Source organism: Rhinolophus sinicus, chromosome 1 (genome assembly GCF_057876585.1).
Source record: "Rhinolophus sinicus isolate RSI-liver-muscle chromosome 1, RSI-T2T, whole genome shotgun sequence".
NCBI lineage: Eukaryota > Metazoa > Chordata > Mammalia > Chiroptera > Rhinolophidae > Rhinolophus > Rhinolophus sinicus.
In genome coordinates, this window is record NC_142501.1 from 34,065,518 (window position 1) to 34,082,934 (window position 17,417).

Below are 17,417 nucleotides of genomic sequence, written 5' to 3' on the forward strand. Positions count from 1 at the left end.
AGAGTTGATGTCTACATTAGTTGGAAGATTAGATCATATGATCTGTAAGAATTCTTTCAACTATAAGGGGAATATTTCAATTTATCGAAGTTTATAATGGACATTTAGTTTAGTCTATCATGAACTTCTTTTTTTTCAGGTTTTAAAACTTTTTATTTGCATCATTTAAAAAATTGTGCATTCCAATAGTTAATATCATTTTAACAACAACAACAAATGACACTCTGATGAAACAGTATTTTACAGTCTGCAGAACACCTTGGACCAGCTTGGTGTTTTCTCTAGATTTCATCGTCATTCCAACCAAGCTTCTGCCTTCACCAACATGCAAGTTCTTTTCCTTCCCTGCCAGCGATACAGGCAGATGGGAGAGGCAGGCACGGCCTTCGTTGTCCGTAGTTCTGATGTGAAAAAGGGCAGCACAGTCATTTGAACTTGATCCAACCTCTTTGCATCTTACAAAGCTAAACAGCTAAAAGAAGTAAAATAAGAATGCAATGCTTGTGGAACGTACAGTGCATAGCGGTGGTGCGTGACCCATTACGATTCGCCTGCTTGCTTCTCCTGTTCAATCGTTTCTTTTGAAAGCAGTGGATTTTTCTCTTGCGTTTCTGTCGTCTTCAATTTCGACTTATCGAATTTCTCAATCTCAGCCACATAGGGTTTGTCAGACTTGGTTGCAAAGGAAGCGGAGCAAGGCACGCGAACGAGTGGAGTCAGATCTGCTCAGTGGCGGTGGAGGAATCTATCATGAACTTCTATATAAAAAATTTAATCCTTAATTTTTTTTCCTGTGGTAAAATGTAGAATTGCTGCCCTTCTTCTCTAGGCATTTAAGAAAACATAAATTTTCATAGTCTAATATAGGTAGAACTTAAACTTTTTGTTTTATTATAAAAATAAAATATGCTCAATAAATAAATGTTTGGAAAATACAACTAAATACCAACAGAAAAACTAATTACAAAAAGTTAATCACTGCTAACATTTGGGTATGTATTCTTCCCTGCTCCCCTAGTTACAGATATTTTCTACCAACAAAAAATTATGTTATAATACTATTTTAAACCTTCCTTTTTCACTGGTTATATATTATAAATATTTCCCATGTTAATAGTCTTCTAAAACCACATTTTAAATGGCCATTTGTTAACAACATAGGCATACCAAAATATGCCCAACAAGACTCAAATTCTTGGGCATTTATGAGAAAAAATAATCACTGTGACGAATAGCTCTATATGTATAATTTGCCTACATTTTTTATTATCGTCTTAGGGTAAATTCCAAGAAGTGTAATTTCTGGACCAAAGGGGAAGGAAGGAAGGAAGGAAGGAAGGGAGGGAGGGAGGGAGGGAGGGAGGGAGAAAGGAGGGAAGGAGGGAGAGATGAAAGGAGGGAGGGAGAGAGACCCATTTTAAGACATTTGTCTTGTATGGGCAAGTTTCCCTCTGGAAAATTAATACCTATTTAACTCTCATTAGTAGTATATGCAAGTGCCACCTTCCCCACAACCTCTGCAGAAATGGATTGTGTTTTCCTGGAGTCCTTTTTCTGCACCAAGTGTTAAATGATAGTTAAGGAAAAGAACTGTCTTACAATTGTTTGCTTCGTTCTTAATATAGTGCCTGCCACATAGTCTATTTACTAATTCAAAGAATGAATGAATAAATATATACTATTCTAAGTGAAACAGGAAGTGAATATAAAGAAATAATAGAATGCAGAGGAAAAAACGAAAAACTAAACAAGGAATCAGGAGTTTGGCTCTACTCCTAACCAGTTTTACTCATCATAGGCAAATAATTTAACCTGTATGACTTCTTCTCAGCAATGGCTTCATGGGTATGCAGCCTGTGCAGTCACATAAGGCCCTGTACTCAGAAGCATCCTAGGACTGGTTTCATGTTCTGCTGTCTCCATCTTGAATGCCTAATAATTTTGAACAAGGGACCCAACATTTTCATTTTGCTTTGGACCTTGCAAATTATGTTGCATTACTGCCTCTACTTCCTCATCTGTAAAACAAGCTTAAAAAATGAGGCCTGTTCAAGCCACAGCAATTCTGATTCAGTGAGTTTTTCCTGAATACAATACAAGAGGCTACTGTTTAGGTACATAAATACCTTGGAACAATTTTGGGAGCCCTTCTAATTGCTTGATGAAGATTCTTCCTTCTGTGAATCATTCAACCCTTTTCCATCTCCATCAGTGTTCTCCTTCAGCCTTTCCCTTCTGATTCTGCTTCATAATTGCATTGGGTTATATTTACTCTTGCAGCACTCCAATCATTAACCTTTAAGTGTGAGGGGATGGAAAGACAGAAAGGCATTTCTGATGTTAAATTCTTCTGGTCTGAAAATTATCAAACATAGTGTCCTATAATGAGGGTACTGAGCAGAGAAAAAAAGAGACTTTGAAAAATCAATTCGAGCTTCAAAAGTATTAACTCATAAATAAGTAGAATCATGGTATACTATGGTTCCTCCACCCACTCCCCTTCCTTTCTTCCTTTTTCTCTTTCTTTTAACTGTTTCTAAAAGCAAATCATCTCCATTCCCAAATAATTCCATAGAGGGCAATTCTCATATACAACTAATTCAGAAGGGAACAAATGCTGCTCCAGTTTTATTTTTGAGTAACCATTTTGAAAATAAGTGATGGACGATAGAGAAAACATCATAGCAAGCTGCCCAGAGATGGGAACAGCATGCAAATTACACTAATTTAAATTACCTTTCTCCTGCACTCTAGAAAAATGCCATCTTTATTTTAAAACATTTATATCTAAGCAGTTCAAGCTATTTCAACACACTTAATGAAATATGGTGAGTAAACATTCTGCCATTTTACAAAGAGATGGAAAGTAAAAATAACCTGCACTAAAGTTACACAAAGCTTAGATCTCTGAGTCTAATGCTTTTTGCTGCATCTCAGAAAGTGTAATAAAAACACACTCCTTGGTAATGGACTAGAATAATTTGAAAGTTTTTTTTTATCTCTTCTAAAATATTTACTATTTAGACTTTGTTGTATGTAGAACAAACTATATGATATAAATCTTCTTGACAACTCTGTCTTGCCCCTAATTAAGTAAGGCTTTTCAACAGAGCATGTGCTTAGAAGAATTTTGATCATATTGGCATGGTTGGTATTCTGAGCATCTCCCTGAGAACTGGGTATACAGAACATAAATACAACACAACATATGTCCATCAGTGCACAGTTGGCAAAAGTACCTATTTTGGTTCAAGTTTTCTGTCAGGTTTGCTTTCTGTTTGCAATAATATGATAACATATTGGCAATGTGTAGTATAATAAAGCAAGTAAAGTGGTACGGCTATTTGGAAGGTCAACTAACTTTTGACTGTTAGAGTTCAAATTAAGATACAAAAGAAAGAAATAGTCTAATTACCAGAATGAGTTAAAGCAGCTTCTGTAAGGGCGTGCCTCACTCTCAGTAAATAACAAGGTAAGCAATGAGAATATCTGGTTCATCTAAAAAAAAAAAAGTAGGCGTTATTAAGGCATGAGGCAAATTTTGTGTATTTAATTTTGACGTGAGTGAAAATCCGTCCATCCATCCATCCATCCATCCATCCATCCATCCATCCATCCATCCAAAATATTGAGCACCTGACATATACTAGGCATTGCGTTAAGTGCTGATGAGTAAGATAGACTTGATATATCAGATTAGATTAGGTTTGGCTGAGAGTTGCAGAACACCGCATGCCCTCCTCCCCTCCCCCACCCCCCACAAAATAGCATTAGCTTAATCAAGATAGAATTGAATTTCTCTTTCACTTGTAAGTCTAAAGGAAGCAGTTCAGAGTTGTTACCTTCGCATTGGTGCTGCTACCTGAAGTCCTTAGAGACCCAGGCTATATCCAGGTGTTTGCTCTGCCATCCCTAAGGTGTGGCCTTTGTCTTCTTCATCCCAAATGGAATGCAGCCATCCCATCCACATTCCAAGCAGCAGCTTGAGGAAGAGGGAAAGAAGCAGGATTAAATATTTGCCAGCCATGTTTTAAGCAAAGTTCCCATCATCTGCCATACCTTTCTCTATTTACATCAACTTACCAGCACCCAATCCAAAGGCTCACATCTAGGTAAAAGGGTGCCTGGGAAATACGTCTTTAGTTCAGGCACCTATGTATCCAACAACAACAACAAAATCTGGGATGATTTAATAGGGAAGAAGAGATGTTAGGGGTAAACAATTGATTCCTGCCACACGTGGCTCCAGACCTCTTGTACCTAATACACCAAACAGCTGAAGGAGGGAGGAAAGAGGGCAGATTCAGCTTAAGGTGTAATTTACCAATGTCAAGAAATCCTTGTAGAGGCAAAGTCAATTAACGACGTAACCCAGGTGCCACTTTCTCCAGGAACTCTTCCCTAACCACCTCTCCTCACAAGATTGGATGCCCTTTTTACAAGCTTTTATCTTCCATCTTGCACAGTATCTGTCATACTATTTATTACTGATATAATGCTTGTCTGCTTATCTCTTCCCCACGACCTCCCACCCCACTTGGCTGAAATGCCTTGAGGGTCAAAACCTGAATTTGTCTTTCTTTGTATTCCCAGTATCCCCAGCCTAGTATATGACACAGAGTAGATTCGTGAAAAGTGTCTACTATTTAAATTGGGTGAATAAATAAACTGCAGATAAAGGATCTCTAATCAAATTTAATAAAGTAGTTACCACAGATTAAGTAATAATATCAAGAGAAATTCTACAGTCATCAGAATAATTAGCAGCACATTTTTGCTTATGAACACAAGAGATTCTTTTATTTTCACCAATATTTAGAATGTCATCTGATTTTCTGAGCATGTTAAATACTGCTGAAAGAGAATTAATTGCATTTAGTCAATGATGAATGTTAAGAAATTATAAAAAAAATTAAATCACCCTTTTATCAAGATTGCCCCCCGCCCCTGAGCTTTCTTAAAATATTCTGGTAAAAAACATACTCATAGCTAATTCTGTCTCCTTTATATACATTGCAACATTGGGCTCAGAATGACACAATTGGAAATAGAATGACACACAAGACCCTACACAATATTGTTCCCTGGGTCCTAGGTGTATACCGTTACACAGTTCTCGTGGGGCAGTCCTACGGTGGACAAGGCTTTCACCAAAATGAGTTCCATAGCTCAGTCTCCCTCCTTCCCTCCGTTACCCATACGCAAACTTAAAAAGAAATTTAAGCTGATACAATTTATTTTTTTAGCCTTTTTTATTTCAAACCTGTTCATTTCCTATTGTAATTATTCATAACTTTTTTTTTTTAATTTTCTTAGGTCAAACATGTATATTTTTCAGATCACAAATTCAATTGATGAGACAATTTTGAATTTCCAACTGCTTGATTTTAAGAAAAATGTATCCAAAATAGAAGAGTTTTGTTAAAAAGCCTCCAGTTTTGTTTTTTTTAGCACTGTACATTGTTATCTTATGAGACATTCAATTACTAAACATTTGTTAAATACTAACTATATACAAGGCACTGCACTGCCTATGACAATACATTTGCATTCACGTTACATTTTCATTAATTTGGGCTACATATTACAATTAACTACAGATATTCTATTTTAGATTACTATTTATATAATTCTATATGTAAACTGAAACATGAACAATGAATTGGAAACTGAAGAAAATTGAAATTAAAATATCAAATATGTACGTGTGTATATAATTTTCTATAAAAGGAGATGAACTGGCAGATAAGAATTTTTTTCTTGCTTTAAGCAATTCTTAAAATATTAAAGAAAAAGTTATCTATTCAGAGAGCTTTAGTATAATATGTAAAACACTAACAACGAGGGAGGAAATGATTCCTCTTTATTCTTTCATTTTTCCCTTGGACTCAAGGCATGAGGTCTGATACCCTTTATCAATTATAGCTACACATATCATTAGTAATTACAAGCTTATTTGTTTTTATTCCCCCAGTTCACCCAACTATAGTATTTGATTTTTAAGTACTATTATTTTTATCAATGTTACATTTTCTAGGAAGAATTTATATTCAAAAGAAGTTTCCATAGATCCCTTTAACAAATTAAATACAATGTTGAATCTTTTCTGTCCTTCAATTTTTCACTCAATGTAACTACAAATCTTAGTATTTTTTAAGCCAGGTAGACACTCTGTAGAAAGCAGCTATTTCATATACTGCTAAGCTGCTCTTGGGCCCACGCCATTTTTTTCTCCTCTATATGGAACAGCCTATAAAAAGCTTAAGAGAATGTTAAATCTTAGAAAGGATAGAAACATGACTCACTGGCAAGTTGCAGCAATACAAACAGAAATAAGAATCAAATACAGAGAGCTTTATAAAATATAGGGCACTATGGAAATGGAAGTACTAGTATTCATTCATGTAAATAACACTTATTGAATGCTAAGTGACACAGATAAATAAAATGTTTTCATTTAGCGAGTTTAGGGAGGAGAAAGAAATACAGACTATAATAAAAATTCAGTAGAGAAGATATGGGATTATGGCAGAAGGAATAATTTAGGTTGGCCTAAAGGAATCAGGGATGTTTTTTGAGCAGAAGTGACTTTTGAACTAAGAATTTAAATTTCAGTAGGGGTTTCTTAGGTAAACAGGGAAGAGGGTATTCTAGGCAGAAAGAAGAGTGTGCACGGAGACTTTGAAAGAGCCTGGCTTGTTCAGAGAACAGTAGGCCATTCCATATGGCTAACATGTGGGCGGGCAGGACTCAGATCAAGCAAGGCCTCGAATGCCAAAGCAACAGGCTTTGGATTTTATCCTGCAGGTTTTTTGAGCTATGAGAGGATTTTATACAAAAAAGGAACATAATCAGATTTGCATTTTTAAAAAGATCATCATTCTGGTAGCAGTGATGAATGCTCATATCAGGATATAGGAAACGAGGAAGAGAGATAATGGGGTGATCTATTTAATACAATTTGAAAATTGTATTAACCAACTAAGTGTGGAAGGATGATTCCCAAGTTTCTGATGTGGAAATTTGTTTGGATGATGGGCGCCTTCCCTGAGAGTAGAATATACAAGATGATGCCAGTATTCGGAGGAAAAGTGACTTGTTTTGGAATGTTGAGTTTGATGTACTTGAGGAACATCCAGAAGGAATATTCCAGAAAGAACATGTCTAGAAGGAAATTTGATGTATGGTCTGGAACACAGGAGAGAGGGCTACGCTGAAAATGTAGATTCAGGAATTACAGTTGACCCTTGAATGCGTGGGAGTTAGGGGCGCCAACCACCGCCTTCCTTCCCACAAAGTTGAAAATCCACTTATAACTTAAGTTGGCCCTTCACCTAGTGGGATTCCCAACCGCAGGTCAAAAATACTGTTTTTGATCTGTGGTTAGTTGAATTCATGATGCGAAACCTGGGGATACGAAGACAGACTGTATATTTATTGAAAAAAAAATCCATATGTAAGTGGACCCACACAGTTCAAACCTGTATTGTTCAAGGGTCAACTATATTATCAAACGGAGAAATGGTTAGTGTATATAAGTATCAGACGTTAGTGCATGTAAGAGTTACCAAAGTGCTTATTAAATGCCAATTCCTTAATCTAATCCACAGATGTTCTGGTTAAATGGGTCTGGGTAGAGGCGCAGGAATCAATATTAAGTAACTTTTCAATAAGCTTCCTGGTGACTGTGTTGCAGATGGTCTATAGCAAGGGCAGGAGAACTACAAGGTAGGGGTGTCATGATACCAAAGGTGGCAAGTTTCAAGGGGTTTAAGTGGTGACATGTGAATATAGCTGGGAGATCAAGAAAGCTTGGAACTGAACGCATCCATTGGACAGCCTACAGGGAGACACTGGTGACCTGGAAAAGCAGGTGCAGTAAGGTGGTGAGAGCAGACACCAACTGCAGCAGGTACAAGGGGGCTGGGGTAAGGAGGAGAACACAATGATGAGTGAAGGAAGGGAATACCTTGTGCACAGAATTTGAAATCTAATAGCCAAAGGACCTGGTTCAAGCCCTAAGTCTGCCACTTAATGGCTATATTATATACAATATAAACAAGCCTATTTTCTTGTTTTTAATATGTTACTATGTCTGTTACAGAGTCCTTTGTACAAATTAAGTATGATATTGCATGTGAAAAAAATGCTGCAACTTGCTCTTTCAAACTTTTCTATGGACAAACCATCTACGTAGCAGAAAATCCCAAACAGTTCTATACAGCAGGCATTTTACCTTTGTCTATCCACTGTGACAAAACATCCCTAACTTCAGCCACTGGAGTGCTCACCCTATAAAAGCAGAGGACTTTAGAGGGAAAAAACAATCACACGTAATGTCTTAAATAGATCAGTCCTCTTTATGGATGAGGAGCCAGAGCTTTGAATGGGGAATGGAGGTTAAATGATTTGTTCAGTCATACAGCTAATTAATGACAAAGCCAGGTATAAAATTTGGTCAGACTCCTGACTGAATGTCCCCACACTCTATCCAGCCCCCTGCCCCTACATTATACCAAACTTCTTAATTCTTCACCATTGGAATTTTGGTCTTTTCCTTTTATAGCAAAGCGAGAAGTAGATGATTGGAATTTTGCTGATTGGGGTAAAGGAAGAGCTGTTTAATTTGAACAAGTCTATGGGTTCAGACATAAATTCCTTGAGGACGTTTTTGAACTATCTCCTTCCCTCTTATTCTCAAGCTTCCAGGCAGATGCCAACTTAGTCTAGAACCCTAGCTGTAGCATAGGGATAAGCCAACAGCTGGGTAACTGTTGCTGCTACATGGTCCCCATACAATGGTCCCCATTCATAATTGAAGAGCTCTCCAAAACATCAATATTAAAAGACTGTAGTTTGAGACTGGCTTTGAGTGTTTCACAGGACATGCTTGGAAAACAACTGTTATGGAAGGCTTATTTCTATAAGGACAGATATGCTACTTCCCACATTATACTTAAATATGCGTGTCTCCATCTCCCTTTCTAAGATGCCCAAAGCAGGACAAATTCTTCAATCCCTATCACCCAGAAGAATGGCTGGCATGCAATTGAGATCTTATTTATGGTTGTTGAATGAATGAGTGAAATAATTTTATCCATAACTCTTATCAGTTTATTCCTTAACAGAAAACAAATCTCTAATAAATTGGCTTCTACATATTATTTTTCATCCCTGTCTTACACCCTAAGTCTCCATCCCTTCTGCCCAGACTTCCAATAAGCTAATTGGATTCTCTACTTTGCCCTTTCTTACAACATTTCATGATACATAACACTCTGCAGTTGACCAAAGGAACTGTTTACAATATTCTCTATTTTGTGAACTGATAATGTAACAAAACGTACAACGTAACAAATATATTTGGAAAGACAACCTAATCAAAGTTACAAAACTTTGTTGGTAGATTTTAATAAACATTAATGTTTATGAATACGAGATGTTTCTTGATAGAAAAAGGAATTTCTTTCTCAAGAGCCTCTTCTGCTTTCTACAGCTCATGCTTTTTTCATTACCTGTAAGGGGGGATGGGGCTGATTTGCTGTCACCTTGTTCTGTTTGTTTTTTCATATTTTATCAAACTTTCCTTTCAGTTTTCCTTGCTACCTTGTGTATTTTTCTGTTACATTTGAACTGGCAGTTCTTTAGAACAAGGATTGCCCTCTATGTCTGAATAGAATTATGTTTATTTTTAGTGCTCAGTACTTTTAACTCTTCTTTTTTTCAGAGAAGCTGCAATAATCATAGGATAATACTCCACAAAAAGGCAGATCATGATATAAGGAATTGAAGTCTCCTAGGCTGGAAATATAAAAAATGCAATAAAAAGCAGAGGTTAGATATGAGTTTAGGAATGAGTCAGTTATTGAAGAGGTATGGGGTGATAAAAACAGGGATATGTTATTTGGAAATAACTCTATTGGAAAGTTGAAGCATGGGAAGAAAATGCAATTCAATAACCATTCTAGTACTGACTCAAGGTTGGGGAGGATTCAGTGATGGGGAAGACATGATTCTTAGCCTCCTGCAGTGAAGGAGACACACATATACATGTAACTGGAAGTAAAGCAGATCAGATCAGGCAGTACCGTTATAGAGAAAGGGCACTCTAGAAAAATTTTATGAAAAACACAATTTTGCTCATTAAGAGTGAAAATTATCTAGAATGCCCAAAACCCTAATGTATGAAGCTGCTTTTATTAGCTCCTGGAAGCCTGAGGATCATTATTTCCCTAAAGCATGCCTCATTTTGTATGTATGTTGCTAAGTTTTTTATTTACTGCTTTTCCTAAATTTTGGGACATATTATAGAATTGTACTTGAGATTTTAGGTGACCATTTAAGCACTGTGAATGCAATTTATTAAGAGACATATTTTTATTAAGTGAATCTCTGTCACTTTTTGAAATATTCCTTGCACTAATGACTCTTATGAAATCAAAGATTCACAGCTTAAAAGAATCTCCATACAACATACGGTTAACTTAAAACTTCTCAGCAATACAGTCAAAAAGTCAAACATTGTGGCTAGTCTGAGAGTTACTTGATATTTAAAAGATTCGCTTTAGATTTAGATTTTTAAATTTGTAATGGTAGCACAATATAATTTCTTGCAATGTTATATATCCAGTGACCAGTGATGGTAATGTGGAACATTTCCTTTTAGTTATTCATTGATTAAACAAAAAAAAAAAAGTCATCTTTTCCACAGACTGGGCAGGAGATAAGATGTCAAGAAGTAATAAGTAGTGAAATGAAGGAGGAGAATGCAAAGGAACCAAGAAGAGAAAACATTAAAGTGACATTATTTTTTTCCCCTGTGTATCCAGATAGACAGGAAAATTATAGCAGTAATTGCAGACTCCTTTTCACCAAAGATATAATGGCCTTGAGGAATTAGAGTAAGGGAGAAAAAGTCCATAAAGCTTCATCCTTATCCAGGCCCCACCGGACTTGCTGGATATGGCGTTAGCCAAGGTCATTTACCCTTTCTATGCCTTAGTTTCCTTAAATATTGAAAAAGATTATTATTCGCCTCTTGGAGCTACTGGGAAGATGAATGAGATAATGTTTCAGAGGCACCCAATACTGGTGAGAAAAAGGTGCTGTAAGAATACCAAGTACTGTAGTACTATTATTATTGAACTGTGTATTCTGTTGGAATGAGTCATCTTGCTGCAAAGATTCATAAGCAGTTCCAAGTGTAGCTGAGGACCAGACACAATGGGAAGAGGCAAGTACTCTTAGGTGGTGTTAAGAGAGCAGTCCTCACTTGCAGTGAAATCTGCCTTTCTCTAGTTCAAAGAACAAAAAGGTGTGTGGGGAATGAGATAAACATGACTATTAAAATAAGTATAGTAGTGCGATTATACAAAAAGACTTTTGAAATACTAGAGCCAGTTTGCCTCCAGGCTTTGACACTATGACCTTGGGCAAGTTACTGTTTTTTAAACCTCATTTTTCCCATCTGGAAAATGGGGATTCTAATAGCATCTATAGGGTCGTTGTGGGGATTAAAATGTACACCATTTCAAGGACTCTGTAAAGTTAGCTATTATTGGAATTTATGTGAGATAGTGAAAGGCAGAAATCAAGATTGACAATAAGTGAATATTTAAAAAAATGTAAGAGTAAAAGGCAAGTTTTTATTTTATAAAGCATTATATGATTTAAGAGGCCTAAGAAAAGGAAAATTTGTTTTGGCAAGCCTGAATCTACTCATTTCACTGGTCCATGATAACTAGTCAAGCCTGTGATATCTGGCACACAAAACACAAACAGGAAAAGTCTTTCGTGTGCTTTAATAAAAACAGCTTTCTATTTTAAATATATACATATATATATATATATATATATATATATATATATAATATGTACAGATAGATAGATATATGTATATATAGTATATATTTTGAAAAATCTCTTGGATATCCAATTGGTCTTACAAAACAAAGCTCAGATGCTGTGATTTTGTTGTTTGAAAGAGAGAGCAATCCGGAGAGCGGACATTTCACTCCCCTTGAATCGCGCTCGGGGCTGGGAAGCCTTGGGGCAAAGCCCTGGGGGCAGAGGACGTGTTTTTTTTTTTTTTTTTTTTTTTAATCGATCCCGAAACCTTCCTTGGGGCGAGGTGGGGCGGGAGCTAGAGAGGGGCGCGAGGGAGGGGTCCGGTTTCGGGGCGCGGCGCCGCTCGCCCATCCCCCGAGCGCGCGCGGCTGGGCGGCCGGCCGGCGGCCGCTGAGGATGCGGAGGGGCGGCGACGCGGGCCCGACCCAGCCCGGGCGGCGGGGCGGGCGCCGCCCGAGGGGGTAGAGCGCGCGCGGGGGCGCGCCGGGCCGGTGAGGCGCGCTCCGGCCGCGCTCGTTCCGCGCTCCCTTAGCTCGCTCGCTCGATCCCTCCTCCCGCGGCGGCAGTAGGAGAAGGCGGCGGCGGCGGCGGCAGCGGCTGGGGATCAGACATGGCGGCGGATCTGAACCTGGAGTGGATCTGCTCCCTGCCCCGGTCCTGGACTTACGGGATCACCAGGGGCGGCCGAGTCTTCTTCATCAAGTAAAGAGCCGGGGACGGCGCGGGGGCCCGGAGGGTGCGGGAGGCTGGCGACAAGGGGGAGAGCGAGCCCGGTCTGTGCAGCTTCAGCCCCGCGGCTCCTCCCGCGCCCCCGCTCACGCTCCGTCTCTGCCCCTTCTCTCACCCCTGCAGCGAGGAGGCGAAGAGCACCACCTGGCTGCACCCCGTCACCGGCGAGGCAGTGGTCACCGGGCACCGGCGGCAGAGCACAGGTAACGCTGAGCCCGGCCGGGCCCGAGCGGAGTTGGGATCCGTCGGGAGGAGGCGGCAGAGCCCGGGCCGCCAGCCTCCCGGCAACCTGCCCGGAGCCGTCGTCCCCCGGAGGCAGAGAGGTGGGGCGGAGGCTGGCGGGGGCGGCCGCAGGTAGAGGGGCCACAGGGGCTCCACCGCCGAGTTCTCTCGAGTCTCTGGACACCTCTCTTCTCCGCAGCCTTTCATCACCACTTGGAGACGGCGCCCTCTTCCTGTGCCCTCTCCCCTATCCCAACCTGGACACCCCCCCTGTCCTTGTGGTGGCCGACTCCCGTCTCGCAGGAAACCTGGAATCCAGAGTTTTTCCTCCGGCAGTCACTCCTGAATTCTCCTACTCTCCCAAGACTTCCCCCACCCCGCCCTTTCAACCTTTACGAAGTCCTTTCCCACTCCCTTCCCCGCAGCCCGGGACCCTGCCACTGGTCCGCCCGGATAATGTATTCACATTCTCTCCCTCCTCCCGGGAGAGCAGCCTCCTGCTGTGCAGCTTCCTCATCCTCTTAGCTGGAATTTGTGGGTAGATGGCTGATTGAGGAGGAGGAGGAGGAGAGGAGTTTGGGGGGTGCTGCGATCCTCTCTGTGACCAAGAACAGCTCAGAAAACGCTGGGCGCTGCTCCTCCTGCCACCAGAGGAGCAGCAGGAGCCGGAGGAGGCTTTTGCAGCTGCAGTTGCTGGCCAGCCAGATTCAAAGTCCCCGGCAGCAATACTGAGGTTGCACAGACCGCCAGGAGGCGGTGGGCGTGCAAGGGGGTGTCCCGTGTGTGGGCATTTGTGCCCTAATTGGAGGGAGTCGGCGGGGAAGCTGACCTCTCTGGAGCCTTTGGTAGCTTGTTTGAATGCTAAATATGAGTTGAGGTGGACGGAGCAGGGCTGGTGGTAGCTTCAGTGCTGGTCTGGCTTTCTTTTGTCGTTCTTTGTTTACATTCGTGAAACTTGTTTGTCTTTGAAACGTAACGTGTTCTCTTACTGGCCTGCCTCTATTTCTGGTGATTGGAAAGGCTTGAGAACAGTTAAGGTCGGAGGTGAGGCCGGCTTCAGCAGTGCTTTCAGGATAGTACTTTCACTCCAACTCTGAAATTCTGTGGATCCCTTCAAGTTGCCGGCATATTGAACAAACCTGCCTTTTCTTTTAAAATTCTGGAGTTCTCACTGAAGTGACTAATGTTTCCAAATTTGCAAAAAGGTGGAGGAGGAAAGGGAAGGTTGGTGTAGCAAACATGAGGTTACATTTTTAAAGGCATTTCTGACTAATAACATCGTCATATTTCTTAACTCCCCAGAGCAGTCTTTGACCTCAATATACCTTTCAGTGTTTTGCATACACATTTCAACTTTGCTGGCCTCTTTGCCTTATGGGTAGTAGTAACAAATTTATTTCAGAAGCCAACATGGTATTTAAATTATTCAGCTTAATCATGTTGTAGAATTGTTTCTTGCTTATTTTGGTTATGTGCAATGTAAATTTATATCCCATTTACCCCCACAGATTTGATCATATTCATACCACAGAAAAATTATCTTAATGATTTCACGTTAATTTTTTTTTTAAAGACGGTCATGATTTTTTTCTGGTTTGGTTTACTTTGCTTTGACTGCCTTTGTAGACATATCAACGGCTTTTTATTTTAGAGAGGTTTGATTAAATCCAAGCCACTAGTCATTTGTAAGTAATATATAGCACATAAAGTTATCATGGTTCACCTGAATTATTGGCAGGTGTATTACTTGAAACTACAAATCTTTTAAAGTCAAGTCTATCGAAACACATATGTATAAGTGTGTGATGTCAGATTTCTTTTCCCCTGATTATTTAGGAAGTTCTTTCTCATCAGTGACACTTCCTGGATGGATTCATTTATGTAGCTGAAAAGTATAGTCTTAAATAGACACAACGTATAGATTGGTGCAAAAGTAACTTCAGTTTTTGCAATTATTTTTAACCTTTTAAACCACAATTACTTTTGCACCAACCTAATACCTAAGAAGAAGCAGGTGTTGCCTTTTACGCAGTGTTTTGGGTTTTTTTTGTTTTTGTGGTTTTTTTTTTGGCCAACAGTTCATGGGTATTTTACCTAGGATTCGAAGGCTTTCCTTTCGTTTTTTGGATGCCAAAGTATTGTTCCTCTCTACTCTAATCATTAATGTATGTAATCGTGACATATCTGTAATATTGTGATACTTTTCTGGTGGTTTTCAATTGAATTGCCATTTTGCCAAAAATAATATATCAACTATGAGTTTTATTACCAGTCCAACACTTTTTTGGGGGTTGGAGGGTTAGAAACCTACTTAATAAAAAATAGCTTATCATGAAAAAGAATAATTAAAATGGGTTGAAACTTATTTTGCTGTCCCATTGAAGTAATACTAATTGTGTAATATGTGTTTTTTAGATTTGCCCACTGGCTGGGAAGAAGCATATACTTTTGAAGGTGCAAGATACTATATAAAGTGAGTTTTTTATTATGAATTTTCTCCTTGCTAATTTGAATGTTGTGATTGATCTTCAGTTGAATAGTTGTATGTCTAGATAGGATCATGGTTTTTATTTAAGGGTTATCGTATAATACTGACTTTATCCTTTATACAGTGTTGGAATTTTGAGAGAAAAGATGCCACTCTTACTTTTCTTGTTATTTGCCTGGACATTCATTGATTTGGATATTAGATTGTTTATGGCCGCAATTATATTTTTAGTCCTTCTGTGGATATTCCTGGGTGATAGAGCATTATAATATTTTGTCTTGAGCATCTTTTTTTGTTCTTTTTAAGTGAATTCTGTTTATGTGTTTTTTGACCTGAGCTGTTGATGAGTAGCAAAAGTGATGTAAAGCTAGGTTACAGTTTGATGATCAATGACAGGGCTAAAAGTAATAACAAATAAATAGTGAAATAGTGAATATTTCACAAACATCTCTTTAGGCATTTGTAATTTGCTTCCGTTTATTTAAATATATCTAAGTTCTAAAAATATATCTAAATGTTTTACTGACGTTTGTGATTGAATAAAAGACTTTCAGTGGAGCATATAGAGGAGAACTGATCAGTCAGTCCTAACCTTTAAATTAATTCTATAAAATATTGAACCAATTTCTATTCACAGTTAACTTGGTAGTACTTGGAGACATGTATACAATGCCTAGGTTAACATTATGTAGGAAAAATTTTTTATCCCCCAAGGGAAAATAAAGGTGGTTTTATCTTCATTTTATATTAGAAACTTATTTACTTAGAGCTTGTTTTTGTGGTTTTAAATTTTTTTATTTAATTTTAAGGAACTGAAGCTTGAAAGAGAATGCTTAAATACAAGATTTGGTTGCGATGTCAATAATTTATTGATAACAACAGCTACATAGCTAAGTCTACTTTTATTCTGTCAGTTCCTGTAAGGTATTTTACTAAGTGACATTTTTAAGATCATGCCATGCTTCCACTAAATTATAATTACTTGCATGGTTTTAACATTTTTTAGAATGATATACATCTATATCATTCTAAAAAAATTATATATATATATATACACACATGATACACACACACACACACACATATATATGTATAAAATGTCAAGGGATAATTATAGGTATTAAGAATGCTTGCTTTTGGATGTTGGAGGTAGAGGAAGGAGAAATAAGATACAGGAATGGAGTGATTTTTATGATGTGGTCCTTCTCTGGATACTTTTCAGTTACATCTTTTGTTTGGAGATTGCGTTATGCATTATTAGATGATCTAAAAAATAAAAGTGAGTAAAGTGCAGAGTCACCAAGTATTTTTTTCTAGTGGTTGTTTTTGTGCTGAATTAAAGTGAGTTTTAATTACAATGAAAAGTGATACTTTTTTGGATGTAGTATTGATATTTCTGAAGAAAGATGGAATTCATTTATTTTTATCCACTATAATGTTAACTACTGTACATTAAGCCTTGCTGATCTTACAAGAATAGGAATAAGAACAATTCTCAATATTTTAATTTCTGTGAATATGTGCATTCTTAGATGAATGTTTATTTGACAGTACAAAATGTTACTCTGTATGGGCAGAATATGTGTTTTAATTTAGAACTAAGCTGTTGGAGAGACTGTTTTCTTTTGTTTTACTAGCCCTTTTGACTTTCTTTTGTGTTGACCAAAACAAATTAGAATCTTATTTGAGTGTTATGCCTAAGTATGTTTCTGAGGAATATGAGGACAATATTAAGAAAGCTGTAATTTTACTTTAACTCTGAAGACATTTTTAAACTAGTGGGTTTTAATCGTGTGGTATAAATAGCTAGGCAATAATTATTTAAAAGTAACCGTAAATAATTTAGGTTATGAAAGTAATTTATTCTAAAATTGAGCATATTATAGAAACATGTCACATTAAACTTTTTTTTCCGTAAAATTACCATTGACAAATATATGATTTGTCGAATGGCAGATGCTACTGCTTTTCCTTTTTGGGTTTCATATCAGAAGACTGATTTCTTTTAAGATTAGTTAAATCCCTAATGTAGGCTGTAGTTTCATAGAAACTTTTTTACTTACTTGTATTGTTATGAGCAATTAGGATGCTTTGTCATTCAAATACAATAGGACACTACTTCTGTCTTAAA

At 38.2% G+C, this 17,417-nt stretch overlaps 1 protein-coding gene across 14 annotated transcripts in view; it reads left to right on the top strand.

The window, feature by feature from the left end:
- Positions 1-12,037: 12,037 nt before the first annotated feature.
- PLEKHA5 (pleckstrin homology domain containing A5) overlaps positions 12,038-17,417 on the top strand; it is a 205,685-nt gene continuing 200,305 nt past the window's right edge. For 2 of the 14 annotated variants that reach the window (XM_019714636.3, XM_019714643.3), the window contains exons 1-3: positions 12,098-12,549; positions 12,700-12,779; positions 15,214-15,271. In XM_019714636.3, coding sequence (XP_019570195.3) covers positions 12,458-12,549; positions 12,700-12,779; positions 15,214-15,271 — 230 coding nt within the window. In that variant the 5' untranslated portion in view covers positions 12,098-12,457. Of the gene's footprint in view, positions 12,550-12,699; positions 12,780-13,515; positions 13,532-15,213; positions 15,272-17,417 lie in introns of those variants that run through there. The other 12 variants (XM_019714633.3, XM_019714629.3, XM_019714631.3 and 9 more) reach the window with 12 other exon arrangements.